The 12,475-nt window shown below is 45.0% G+C and overlaps 1 protein-coding gene across 1 annotated transcript in view; it reads left to right on the forward strand.

Annotated features, from left to right (window-relative positions):
* The window catches only part of tns1b (tensin 1b), a 96,681-nt gene that overhangs the window by 42,087 nt on the left and 42,119 nt on the right, over positions 1–12,475 (forward strand). The window contains 10 exon segments of the mRNA XM_030112722.1: positions 3,015–3,066; positions 3,068–3,187; positions 4,109–4,161; positions 4,246–4,312; positions 4,315–4,368; positions 5,184–5,248; positions 6,073–6,116; positions 6,119–6,155; positions 6,606–6,718; positions 6,799–6,859. Of these exon segments, the coding sequence (XP_029968582.1) occupies positions 3,015–3,066; positions 3,068–3,187; positions 4,109–4,161; positions 4,246–4,312; positions 4,315–4,368; positions 5,184–5,248; positions 6,073–6,116; positions 6,119–6,155; positions 6,606–6,718; positions 6,799–6,859 (666 nt within the window).

The raw sequence follows: 12,475 nt of genomic DNA on the forward strand, positions 1-12,475 counted from the left end.
CCCTCGGCCGCCTCGGTCCTGGGAGAGTCACAGATGTCGACGGTGTGTAATTAATGTGTAAAACTTGACACCGCAAACAGCTCACGTCTTGATGTGAGTTTGAATGACAGTTGGGGATCCCGCAACCAGCCAATCAAAGCCCGGACTCCATATAATGAAAACAGTCCAACATCTGGCACTTTGTCGCTTTTCAAAACACGTGCAGAGTGTTGCGCCGACTGATTTACTGCCGGGTTTCTGCTCGATTTCAATCCACATAAATGAATATCTCTTTATTTTGTCTTGGAGCCTGCGAGAATACTCACACACCAATTTAAGGTGACGTAATTCTCTGGCTAATTGGGTGAATTAAATCAAAGTGGAGCATTTAGAAAGGCTTATTTACATTCCTGTAAAGACAGAAAAGCTTTTATCTATATTGAGGGTTTCACCTCAAGTCATTCTTCAAAAAATCCAATTAAATTGAAGTTTTATTTCTTTTTTTTAAACTCCTGGTGATACATAAATGCACCGCAGGAGGTGATTTAACAGCAATGAATATGACTTCATGCTCTTTAACTCCAGCGTTGATTTAAGAAAAAAAAAAAAACCCTTGCTTACAGTTTTACAGCTATTTTGAGCCATGCGAACATGGAACACACCCATCCATGACGTGTTCAGCACAAGTTCACTGTATCGTTTAAACAATGTTTTATGAAATATCGCGGCCATCACCAGAACTTTTCTGTATCCCATAAAAACAATTTAATTTCCTGGGCACCAGTGTGTCAGTGGTGTCTTTGGATATGGCCATTCTTCATTCGCTCCCTTTTTTGGGAACTTCATCATGAATTTGTCATTTTTTGCATAGATTCTTCCACATCAGTGTCAACAAGTATTTTGCTGAATCGTTCCCATCGCAAGGTTTAATCAGAACACTTCAATCAATGGTTGAACTCATGAGAAAGAAGAGAGAGAGGAGAGAGGAGAACATGTATTACCAATCGGAGTGACAGGTCTGATAATAATCCAGGGTCAAGCGGTGCATTTGGTATTTTAAATGGAAGGAGCCCAAGAAATGGTTTGTGACTTTTATTACCGATTCGTATATAGCAGGATTTTTTTATTTTATTTTTTTTTTTATGGCCCAGCGTCTCAGGTTTCCTGATAAAACATTCCAAGTCCTTCGCTGCCGCTTGTCCAAAGGAGGGGAAAAAAGAAAAAATGAGATCACCGAAGCGCTGAAATTGAGCGTGTAGAGATAATGCGTCATTCGTCACATGCGATGTGCAGAAAAGGAGCAATCGCTTCATCTTCACAGCTGATGAGACTGCAGGTTGGCAGTGGGTCGGCCGGCTCATGCTGGCGGAGCTGGAGGAGAACCAAACCGCAGCTCTCTGCATTGGCCGAGACTTCCCCGACAGGCTGTGTGTGTGTGTGAGACGGAGAGGTAGGCGGGCAGGACAAAAGAAACACCGGGAAAGGAGGAATGCTGTAAAATACGACAGGAGAATCAAGTACTACAAAAGTTTTTTGCAAGTTCCGAACACAGAAAGATAGAATCTTAAGAAAACGTCTAAGATAACACATCTGTCACAGCACAGTAGAGTCATGTGTGACATATCAATTTCCCCGTATCTCTGGTGATGAATAATTTCCAGTAAGCATGTCCTAAGTGGGTCCAGATGTTGGTCTCGGAGCAGGTTGCAGTTTGTGTAAGTGAAGCCGGGGCCGTCCTTCCTCTCTCCCAGACATATGAGCAATTCCTCAGAGGCCACTCTCAGCTGACAAATGTGGGAAATATGCTGCAGTCTGCAGCTCCAGAACACCTCCACATCCAGTCTACTCCACCTGCTTCATCAGATTCTCCACCTTCTGGATTCAGAAAGAAGACGATCGCGGCTGAAGGGGAGCAGCTCAGGTAAGAGACGGAGGGGTTGCCGTTCCCGATTTGACAGCTGAGACAAAGTACCTGAAACGAAAAGCTCCATTTAGTGTTTTTAGAGATGACTCTCTCATGAACTCACTGAAGTTCAAGATCAAGGGGGTGTCAAAAGTCATGTGAATCCACAATTTTGGGCAAATGAAAAATAGGGTTAGGTTATAGAGTTGAGAGTCTACATGCACTTTTTACCATCAAGTGTTTTTTTTTACTCTTTACAAAACCGTTTCATTATCGCATTATATTGCATGTTTACATATATCATGTAGCCTTAACACAGAAATATATCCATCAAATATTTAGACCTCCTTAATCAATGCAGAGTGAAGTCTTTCCCCCACTGCCTGTCGAGGCCTGTCGCTCTGCTCCTCTGCAGCTGGAGTGTCCCAGCCACAGCTCGGTACAGGTTGGAGAGCGAACACTTGGAAGCCCGTCGGGTTTCCAGTGATGTAAGAGCAGATCTGGTATTTCTGTGGTGTCTGGCTTCTCCATATAGGATATTTGTTCCCTTTCGGCTCGCGCAAAGAATCCTGCATCCAAATGAATCTGTTATTACAGTTTTGCAGCCTTGTGGACATTCAGAAAAAAGAAAAAAGAACAAAAAGTTGGCCAAGAAATAAGCAGCCACATATTTTTCAGCTTTTGCTTTTTATGTGTTCCTTGTTGGATGTGGATCAACTCCATGAAAGAAAATGACTGTTTCCATGTTGGATCAGTGGAATACGTGATGGTTGGAAAGAGCTTCATCCAGCTGATTGCATTATGTTCTTCAGGGATACTTTTGTACACCTTCAAAACGATACAATCAGTCCTCGCTAAGAAACTATTCGAGCACATGTGTATGAATCACATGCTGCATTACTTTCGGCTGTTAAACCCCCTTCAAACGTCCGGTCTCTCGTGGTCCGCATGTTCTGTGCGCAGCGGATGTTTACAGTGTGTATGCAGTGGTTTGAATGAGTGTTTCACCGGTTGTGATCTCTCTCTCTCTCTCTCTCCTCCTCTCTCTCTCCTCTCGTCTCTCCGTCTCCTCTCTCTCCTCTCTCTCATCTCTCTCTCTCATCCTCTCTCTCTCTCTCTCTCTCCCCTGCAGGAGTGTGAGTCTGCTGCAGGCGCTGGAGGAGAGCTACGAGCTGGACCTGATCTTACATCACCGAGAGGATTATCTCCGTCTCCTTCCCCAGCAGCGTGGAGGAGCAGAGCTACGCCGCCAAACTGCGGGAGGTGGCCTCCATGCTGCGCTCCAAACATGGACACAACTACCTGGTATCTACCGCCGATCGCACACAGCATCTCACTGGGAACTGTTGCCTCCACGTACTGTATCCTCACAGTGAATCTGAACTGCCCCGAGACGCAAACCAACCACTGAATATGTCTTATTTGTTTTGCAGGTCAGATTTGGGTTGTTTTTCAGTTTTCGCTCATCTTTCCACCCGTTTGTGGTTGCTTTTTGGTCCATGCAGACTGCTTTTGCATGTCCTTGTGGTCACTGTCTTGCTGTAATCAGCCGGTGTCTGTTGGCTTTATATGTCCTTGTTCTTTTGGCAATTACGTTCCATGAACAAGACAGTTGACTAAAGGCACATACCTCAAATAGCCATTTGCTGATCTGTCTATGACAGAAGGATTTAAAAAATGGCTATGAGTTACCTCACTTTTGTTACTGTACAAACCCACTTATAAGCCTTCTAAGAGTTAAATCTGTTTTAATGTAGTGAGTCAGGCCTCACACAGGAATGACTCAGAGCTGTGTGGTTATTGTGACAGCAGCGTCAGAAGCTAATATCTTATTAAGAGCTTGAATGGAGCTGAACGCATGAACCAACATGAATTTTCTAACATTCCCAGGATATTTGATGCAGCAGTGGAGTGAGACTTATGCTTGAGGAACTACCAAAGATAAAAAAGATGGAGGTTGAAGAGCTTCAGGTTTCCTGTGTTTTTAAAGTGAAACACAAAAGTTTTGCTGCGTTTGTGTGTCCATTTGCACGAAACCAGTGCTCAGAGTAACTAAAAACACAAATCTTCGAAATACCGTCACTCCGTCTTCATGGAAACGGGGGGAATTACCTGCCACCGTGGCTGGAGTCCACAGTTCTTCTTCACATGTGCGAGCAGATGGACAATAACAAAGTTTTGTCTCCAGAATCTCATAAATTGCTCATAAACTTTTGTCTTCTTCAGCTCTCAACCCTGAGCGAGAAACGCTACGACATCGGCCAGCTGAACCCAAAGGTAAGACCCTGCGTCTGATCCCTCTGCTTCCCGCCGGGCGTCGAACCCCCACCCGCTCTGAGCTCCGTCTGACTCCTCCTCAGGTGCTTGGACTTCGGCTGGCCCGACCACCACGCTCCGGATCTGGACAAGATCTGCAGCATCTGCAAGGCCCATGGACCACGTGGCTGAGCGCCGACAGTCACAACGTGGTGGTCATACACAACAAGGTGAGCGTTGCGGGGCTGCGGCCAGCCAGCTGGCCTCTCGGCGCGCTGACACACACCATAAAACGGAAGAATCCAAATACGCGGCAGCAGCCGAAATCCCAGATGTAATACCTAATCATTTTCACGTCTTCCTCCTCGTGTTTTGCAACATAGGATTTAACCATGAGATCTCCCAAAAGCCCCAGAGTTCCCACAGGGAGGTTACAACAAGTCGGGCTGCTATGACAACCACTGCTTTTCCCATCTTTTTTTTTTTTTGTTTTTTACCCTGCCGGTTGAGTCACACAGCTTGATGAGTGAGAGCTTGGACGTTTGCGGCGGTCACTAAGGAAGCGAGGCCGTGTTGGGTTTCCACGCTGCTCCACGTCTCCTGCTTTATTTACACACACGTTATCAAATAAAGGGTGTGCACAGCTACGTAAGGCAGCGTAAATATACAAATACAACAGGCGTAATCAGAGCAGCAGTTTGGTGGCAGTGTGGAGGAATGTGTTTTCACACCTCTGCACCTGCAGAGTTACGGCAGGAAGAGAAGACAGACAATCAGACATTCAGACTGACTCTAAATCACAAAAATGTCTTTTTTCTTTTAATTTTTATTTTTTATTCTTCATCTCTACATATTCATTCCTAAAGCATCCATTAAACACACTGTGTTGGTGGAAATTTACCAAGATCCTCACCTTTATTTCTATTTCTTAAATGTCTTTCTCTGTCAAAAACATCACTGAATGAATGTTGAAGTCACCCAACCTGAGACTCATTCTTCATTTGTTCTTTTGCTCATCTTTCTGGCTCTTCTCGGGTCTCTGCAGGGCAACAGGGGCAGAACAGGGGTGGTGGTGGCGGCCTACATGCACTACAGCAACATATCTGCCAGGTGAGTGAAATGACATGAAACACAGCAAAGCAGGATAAAAATACAGCATGAGAAAAGGAGGCTTTAGGAGGGAAAAACAAGATAATCCAGAGGAGGAGGAAGGGGATCGTGGGACTGACTCTTCGAAAACATGTTTATTCGAAGGTATTCTTCATATTGTAATTATGAGCGAGGATGAGTTAATTCTCTCAGGATCATAAGACTCACATTTGAAATGGCCTGCTTTATTTCATCGGACGGGTTTTCACATGAGATGAAACAGAGGAACTCATGACTCGCTGTTGTTTAAAAAAAAGTTTTCACATTCACAAACAGAAAAACAAAACAGGCCTTCTTCTCTGTTCCTCTGTCGATGTGCTGTGTGGGGATGCAGACGGGTTTTTATCCAGATGTAATGTCTGCAGGCACGACCAACACTGCTGAGAGCAAGATTGCTTCATTTTGAGCTTTTGTCTAATCTGCAGAGATTAATCCCTCTGGATTCTCATGCCCATACCAGACACATCTCCATATCAAGTTAATCAGACAGGGATTTATTAAATGAAGTGATTTCTGTGTGGATATATGACATTAGACTGAGTTCCCCCATTAGTCTCACTGATGTTTGAAGATGTTTAAATATTTTTTGAAGAGAATGTTTTAAATGATTTTGACCTCTGTGATCCCATCAATATTTTCCTTTTTCACTCTAACTTCCCACTCGTTGCCTCTCATTGTTCAGCTTCATAATGCCAGAACTACTGGAATCGCTTTGCATGTGCACAGTGAGGATGTCAGAAAAAGTGTAAAATTTAACTTCCCTCTGACTCTTGGTTGTGGTGCAGTGCTGACCAGGCTCTGGACCGCTTCGCCATGAAGCGATTCTACGAAGAAAAGTGCTTCCTGTGGGCCAGCCGTCCCAGAAAAGGTCAGTCCACCCTCGCTTCTTCCTTTTTAACCCCAAACCATAATATCTGAGAGCTGCTGGGGTTCATTTTATGGCCACAAGGGGACAGTAAATAAGACCGTAGACGCAAGAAAAGGGCGATTTCATCTGTCAGAGTCTTGCACACTGGAGTCGTGTTTCAGTCCACATAATTAAAGTTGCCTTTTTTTTTTTTATTGTTTTAATTATCGTAAATTCCCAAATACGACTCAATGAACTGAGTAAAGATGATTTTATGGGCTGATTCTAATTGTATTTGCAGATTGTATATAAGCCTCAGTAGCACAAGAAGCTTTTTTTGCTTATCAATTGTAACAACTCAGGGGTGTCAAACATAAGCCCGTGGACCGAAACCGGTCCTCAAGAAGTTCTCAGATGTAACTGTGCTGTAGTAAACCAGGTTCTTCCAAACTTTGCGTCTTTTGCTGTCAGGTATGTGGAGTACTTCAGCGGCCTGCTATCCGGACACATCAAGATCAACAACAAACCCTTGTTCCTTCACCACGTCATCATGCACGGCATCCCCAACTTCGAGTCCAAGGGAGGTGAGTGTCGCACGCAGCGCATGATCTCATGAAGCTTATCTTCAGCTTTGAACACTCTCTTCTGTGAATCTGTGTTCCAGGCTGTCGCCCCTTTCTCAAGATCTACCAGGCCATGCAGCCCGTCTACACATCTGGGATCTAGTAAGCCTTAAAGCACACTCACGCTCAAATGCTTTTACAAGATTCCTGGGATAGCGAGCTCATAATGGCTCAATAGTAAAACCCCCCGGTTTTTATTCATAGCCTCTTCCTGAACCCCTTTCTCCTTCAGAAAATATACACACACATCAGCCATCCTGTGAGTTTAGCTCACTTTCTTGTATTTAGCTTGCCTCTGCAGACGCATACTCTCGTTTCCATGCTTGCCATTCTGTAATCACATCTCGTGTCACTCGCGACTGGAGAGTCGGTGAAAACGAGACCGGAGGAGTCGCACCAGGGTGACGCTCGTGACGGACCGTATTCTTACATGTCCCAGTTACCCGGTGTTTTATATCAATTAATGAACAGTAGGGGTGTGCCATCTCAGGCACCTCACAGTTCGATTACGATTCAGGAGCTACGATTAGATTATTCAACGATCATCACGATTTTGATGCATCTTTTTCCCCCTCACTTTGTGGCTGCTTCATAGGTACAGCTATTTCTCAGTATACATAAACCAGAGCAACCAAACTGTTCTCCAGCCCTGTTCCTGGAGAACCCTGTCCACCATGTTCTAATTCTCTCCCTGCTTCAACACACCAAGCACCGATCGAAGCCCAGCGTTGATCCTGCCAGTGAAGCAGGTGTGTTCTCACTTCTGCTGGTTTAACTGAGCACCACTTATTGAAAAGAGCTTATTTAAATATATTTCAAGGTCACTAGCCAGAAACACTGAGCAACAGCAGGAGCTGTGTACGATGTGAGTAATGGATCGCAGATTTACGTGATACGTAACATTCATGTCAGAGTTTTTATTGGTCCATAGCTAAGTAGCAGGAATTACTCTGTTTTCTACACACATGTAGATACACTTTTTTTTTTGCGAGACAGCATGATATTAATTTATTAATTTATTTGACATTTTTTTCACAGACCGCCAAGCTCTGGCTCACTGACTCATATATATACAGTATATATAATAGCAACAATATTAATTTCTCAGTCTTTCTCAGTAAAGTTTCTTGTTTATTGCACTTTTAATGCAAGGTCTTCACTGAGATTGATTATATGTGAAAAAGTAAACGATGGTTCCATGGAAACCATTACACAAGCACCACAGTTCTGCCTTGGTAACTGAGCACATGATGGAATCCCTGGGTGGTTTTAATGTTGACAGTGTTATACGATCAAAGTCAGCAGAGGTTGTAAATACATCTAAGCACTGCTGAGACCAGCGCCACGTCCAACCAGTGTTGAGCGAGCATGGACCAGAAGAGCCGAGAGCAAACCCAGACGACAGGTTTTGAAAAGCTACCCAGCACTTTGCAATCCAAAAGGAAGAATGAGTTCCCAGCAGCAGGAAGACCAACCCCTGGAAGCATTGCAGCAGGAGATGCAGTCCTTGAGAGAAGCTGTCAAGTTTCACCAAGAACAAGCTGAAAATGCTCAAAAGGAAAATGAGATTCTGAGAAGCCAGCTCGCTCTCAGAGTCCTCACAGAGTCAAATGTTCTTAATACTCCAGGAGAAGGACGGCTCGTGTTGGAGCTGCAGGAGCTGGTTCAGTCCTTGCGGCACAGTGGCCAAAGTGACCAGCATAAGAATGAAAATATTCCAATCATCACAGTTCTGAGAGAACAGTATGACAAAGTTTTGGATGAAATGGAAATGGGAAGAATTAACTATGAACTTCTCTATAGAGAATTCAGCGAGAAGAATGCGGAGGCCACCAAGTTAAGGACTCTGCTGGAGGTCTGCGTGGCAGACTTTAAGAAAGTTGAGGACCAAGCAAAAGAGGCTCTAAAGGAAACAAGCTTTTGATCTCCCAGGTCGCTGCTTCAGAGTGCAAACAGCAAAAAATGGAGTTTGAGCTTCAGGAGAAAGGCCGACTCCTGACAGAGACACAGCGGAGGTGGAGGCCTTGAGAACCAGTCTCCAATCCCACCAAGAAGTAGTTAAAATTGCTCAGGCTACATTCAACAACCTGAAAGAGCAGTTTTACAACATGTCGTTCAATCTGGACCTCAAGTCCTCTGAGTGTATGAGCCTCCATAGGCAAATGTGCCAGAAAGATGAGGATCATCAGGTTAAAGGCACAGGTGGAGATCAGCACGGCAGATCAGAGGAAATTAATGGATGAAGCTAATAAGAGTCGTAAAGAAAAGAACATTTTAAAAAGGGAAGTCGCCTCTTTACAGTCCAAACAACGGAAAATGGACTCTGAGCTTCAGGAGAAAGAGCGACTTCTGAAAGAGACACTGGAGGAGGTGAAAGCCTTGAGACACAGTCTCCAGTCTCACGAAGAGCATGCTGAAACTGCCCGTGCTACCTTTCATAGCCTCACAGAGCAGTTCAGCTCCATATCAGATGCTCTGGAACTCAAAGCCACTCGCACTTTTAGAGAAATGAGAAATGAGCAAACAAAGTTAGAGACCCCGATGGAGCCCACCATGGCCAACATGGAGGAAATAGAGGCCGTTCTGAGTGAGGAGGAGGTTGCGGTAGCAGACTCTCCCCACAGCGACCATGAGATGATGGTGGAGGTTCTCAGCGGAAAATCAAGTCACTGAAAGAGTCTATGGAGGACTCCAACAAGGAGTGGGAGGACCGCTGGGCCGCTCGAGAAGAGGTGGTGGTTGGACAAATCGCAGCCCGGCATGAGGACTACCAGGAGAAGCTGAGGCTCCTCCAAAAGGAGGCGGATGAGGCGGCCTCCCGTTTCGAGTGCGAGAAATTGGAGCTCCTGGAAATTAACCTGAAGAGTCACACCAAGCTTGCAGAGGTGCGGACCCAGATGAGAACCGTAGTGGGCAATACAAAGCCAAGTGTAGACGCTTGAAGCAAAAACTGCAGAGTGAGAATGGAGCCAAGGAGGAGCTGCCGACATGCTCTAAAGAAGGCCACGGAGCAGGGGTGGGTGGAGGAGAAAAAGAGGACAAAGTCGAGGGAAAAAAGAATCAAGGTGGTGGTGGTTTAGGAGAACAAGGCCAAACAGAAGCAATGATCTTAACCTTAAACTCAGCCAGAACCGTGTAGTCAAACCCAGAGAAGGACAAAATCTAAGAATCTTAGAAAAAATGATCAAGAGAAAATCTGAAATACTAAAAGAATAATGGGCGGGGGGGGGGGGCACACACACACACATACACACACAAACACAGAACGGTGTGTATGTGTATATGTTTATATACACACATTGTATATACAGCGTATATGATTCTTTTTTAAATAATCTCTTGAAGAGCTTGGGGAGCTGGACAAATGAAATAAAATGCTGACATCCTGCATTTAGAGGCTAATAATCCTTTGTCAGTGATGAGCGGCTCTGCCGAGGTCTTTTCGATGCGGTGACGCTTTTAAGCGCGACACTCATTCACAAGGAACTGAGAAGGAAAACTGACAGGTGCATGGCTTTACCAAATGCGTAGCGAAAAATGCAAGATCAATAAAACACTGAGAAGCTTTCCAAAACTGCTGAAACTTTTTTTTCTTTAAAACTATAAAACATGTTTCATGATTTATCGCGGATTGGCAGGTGCGGAGTTGGACAGACCAGTGCCAGGTCATTCTCCAATATCTGCAATTTGCAATGAACTTCTCCTCCTCCTTTTATCGTTGGTAATTTTTTTTGTTGTCTTGTCATTTTGAAGGTCGCACTTATCCCTCGTGTCATATTTGTATCATTTCAAATTTTCCTTTTCTGATTACAATGAAAAATAATCTGAAATAACACGTTCACAGCTTGGTCACCAAACAGATCTCTTGTGAAGAGCGGTCTGACTCACTGACAGCTCCTGAAGCAGCTGTCGATGCGTGGAGTGTGTTGCGGTCAGCTCTAGTGACAAACGGACTGACTGTCCATATGAAGGCCTTTTTTTATGTGGGTTAAAAATGACTTACGCCGCAAGATGACCTCTGAGCGCAAATTAAGAGTGTTTACGCAGCGTCTGAATGAGAAAAGGCCGTCCATCATTTTCTACCCATTCATGATGACAGACCGCCTCCAGATCTCTCCGTCTTCCATCTAAAAATTCAGCCAATGATGAAAAACATTTGCTAATGCGACCCCTGTGTCTGGCCACAGACAGCCGCCCTCTCTGTGTAACGCTGTGTCTGGTAATCACCTGCCTTTAGATGGAAAAACACAGCGTAACAGTTGTGAGTTTGATGAGTGAGTCGTATTAAATTATTACGTGACAGGTGGGTGTTTTTTTTTTTTTTTGTTTTTTTTTAACAATCCGATTAAAAGCAATTGTATTAGAAGCATCTGTATTTGAAGCGATCCAGGTTCAATCCTTCCAGGTAAAGCACATTATTCAGTTTCTGTGACATGATGAAAAGATCTCCATCCAACTTTACAGATTCTGATGTTCAGCAGTCTTCAGCCCTGAGCACAGTGTTTTTATCTGTTGGATATCTGCTGAAACAGAGTTCAAACATCTTCATGATGCACTCAGTAGCAAGCGCTCTGTCGCCCTCCGCTCCACCGGCGAGGCTTCAGAAGCTGCGGGCGCAGAGCTCACCCAGCAGCCCGCTGCCAGCGGCGCTCAGCGGACCCTCCGTCCACGGTGCGACCCGCTCAGCCCAATCACCACGGTGCATGGGGTCCTGGGAGTCAGCTGGTAGCCTGGTACTGAGCCGCTGCTGTGCGTCCATGTTTTTCCTAAATTACTTGGCAACCCCAAGAAATCATCTCACACTCCATTTGGGGCCGGGACGCAAGGTTGAGAACAGCTGCACTTGATGCGACATCAGTGCTTAAACACAAGTTATTTTTATTCATTTATTTATTCATTTAATTATTTTTCAACGAGAAATAGCTTCTAGACAACCTCAGGCTCAGACCCAGCTGTCCAAACACAGGAAGAGGAGGGAGAAGCCTTTAGAAAAAAATGTGTTTATTACATGAGCGATGTTGTGTATCTTTAATAGCACTGACAAGCTGGAAACCTTCCTCTGAGGTTTTCTCAGACCAGTTATCACCAGACCGTCCGCCCCTGAGCTGGCGCACACCTTCAGCACAAAATTATCATTGCGCCCAGCAGAATCTGTCGACACCTCCCCCTGGTGCGCGGCCACGCCCATCTTGTCGCAAGTGCAGCGGACCGGTCAGAAACCCCTAAAGTCCACCACAACCACGCCTCCGGGTGCTTTGTTAACAGCGAACCAATAGTGTCATGCAGCTCCTGGAATGCTTCGTTAGCATCAGCACCCGGTGGGTTGTAAACAATCGTGACGTACACTGCACTAAACTCCCTTGGCAAATAGTACGGCCTACATCTCAGTTCTATCACCTTAGAGCAGCAGCTTCTTACCAGCCCGCAGTTTGTGCTCCAGCCTTCATTCACGCACACGAGTCCTCCTCCCCGTGTTTCCGTCAACGGTTCGCGTTTCACTCGGAACAGCTGTAGCACGTTGATCTGGAAGGTTGAGTCCGGCATGTTGTTTAGCCAGGTTTCCGTGAGGCACAAAAGAAAACCGCCGCCTGCCATTTGTTCCATCAGTAATGTTGAAACTGCAAATTGTTATGTTTCGGCTTCTTTAGATGCAGTTTCAGCTAAAATGTCAGTTTTTTTTATTTTGTAGAGAATCAACACTTTTTGTGACTAGAAAAT

This window comes from Salarias fasciatus, chromosome 16 (genome assembly GCF_902148845.1).
Source record: "Salarias fasciatus chromosome 16, fSalaFa1.1, whole genome shotgun sequence".
In the NCBI taxonomy this organism is placed as follows: Eukaryota; Metazoa; Chordata; class Actinopteri; order Blenniiformes; family Blenniidae; genus Salarias; species Salarias fasciatus.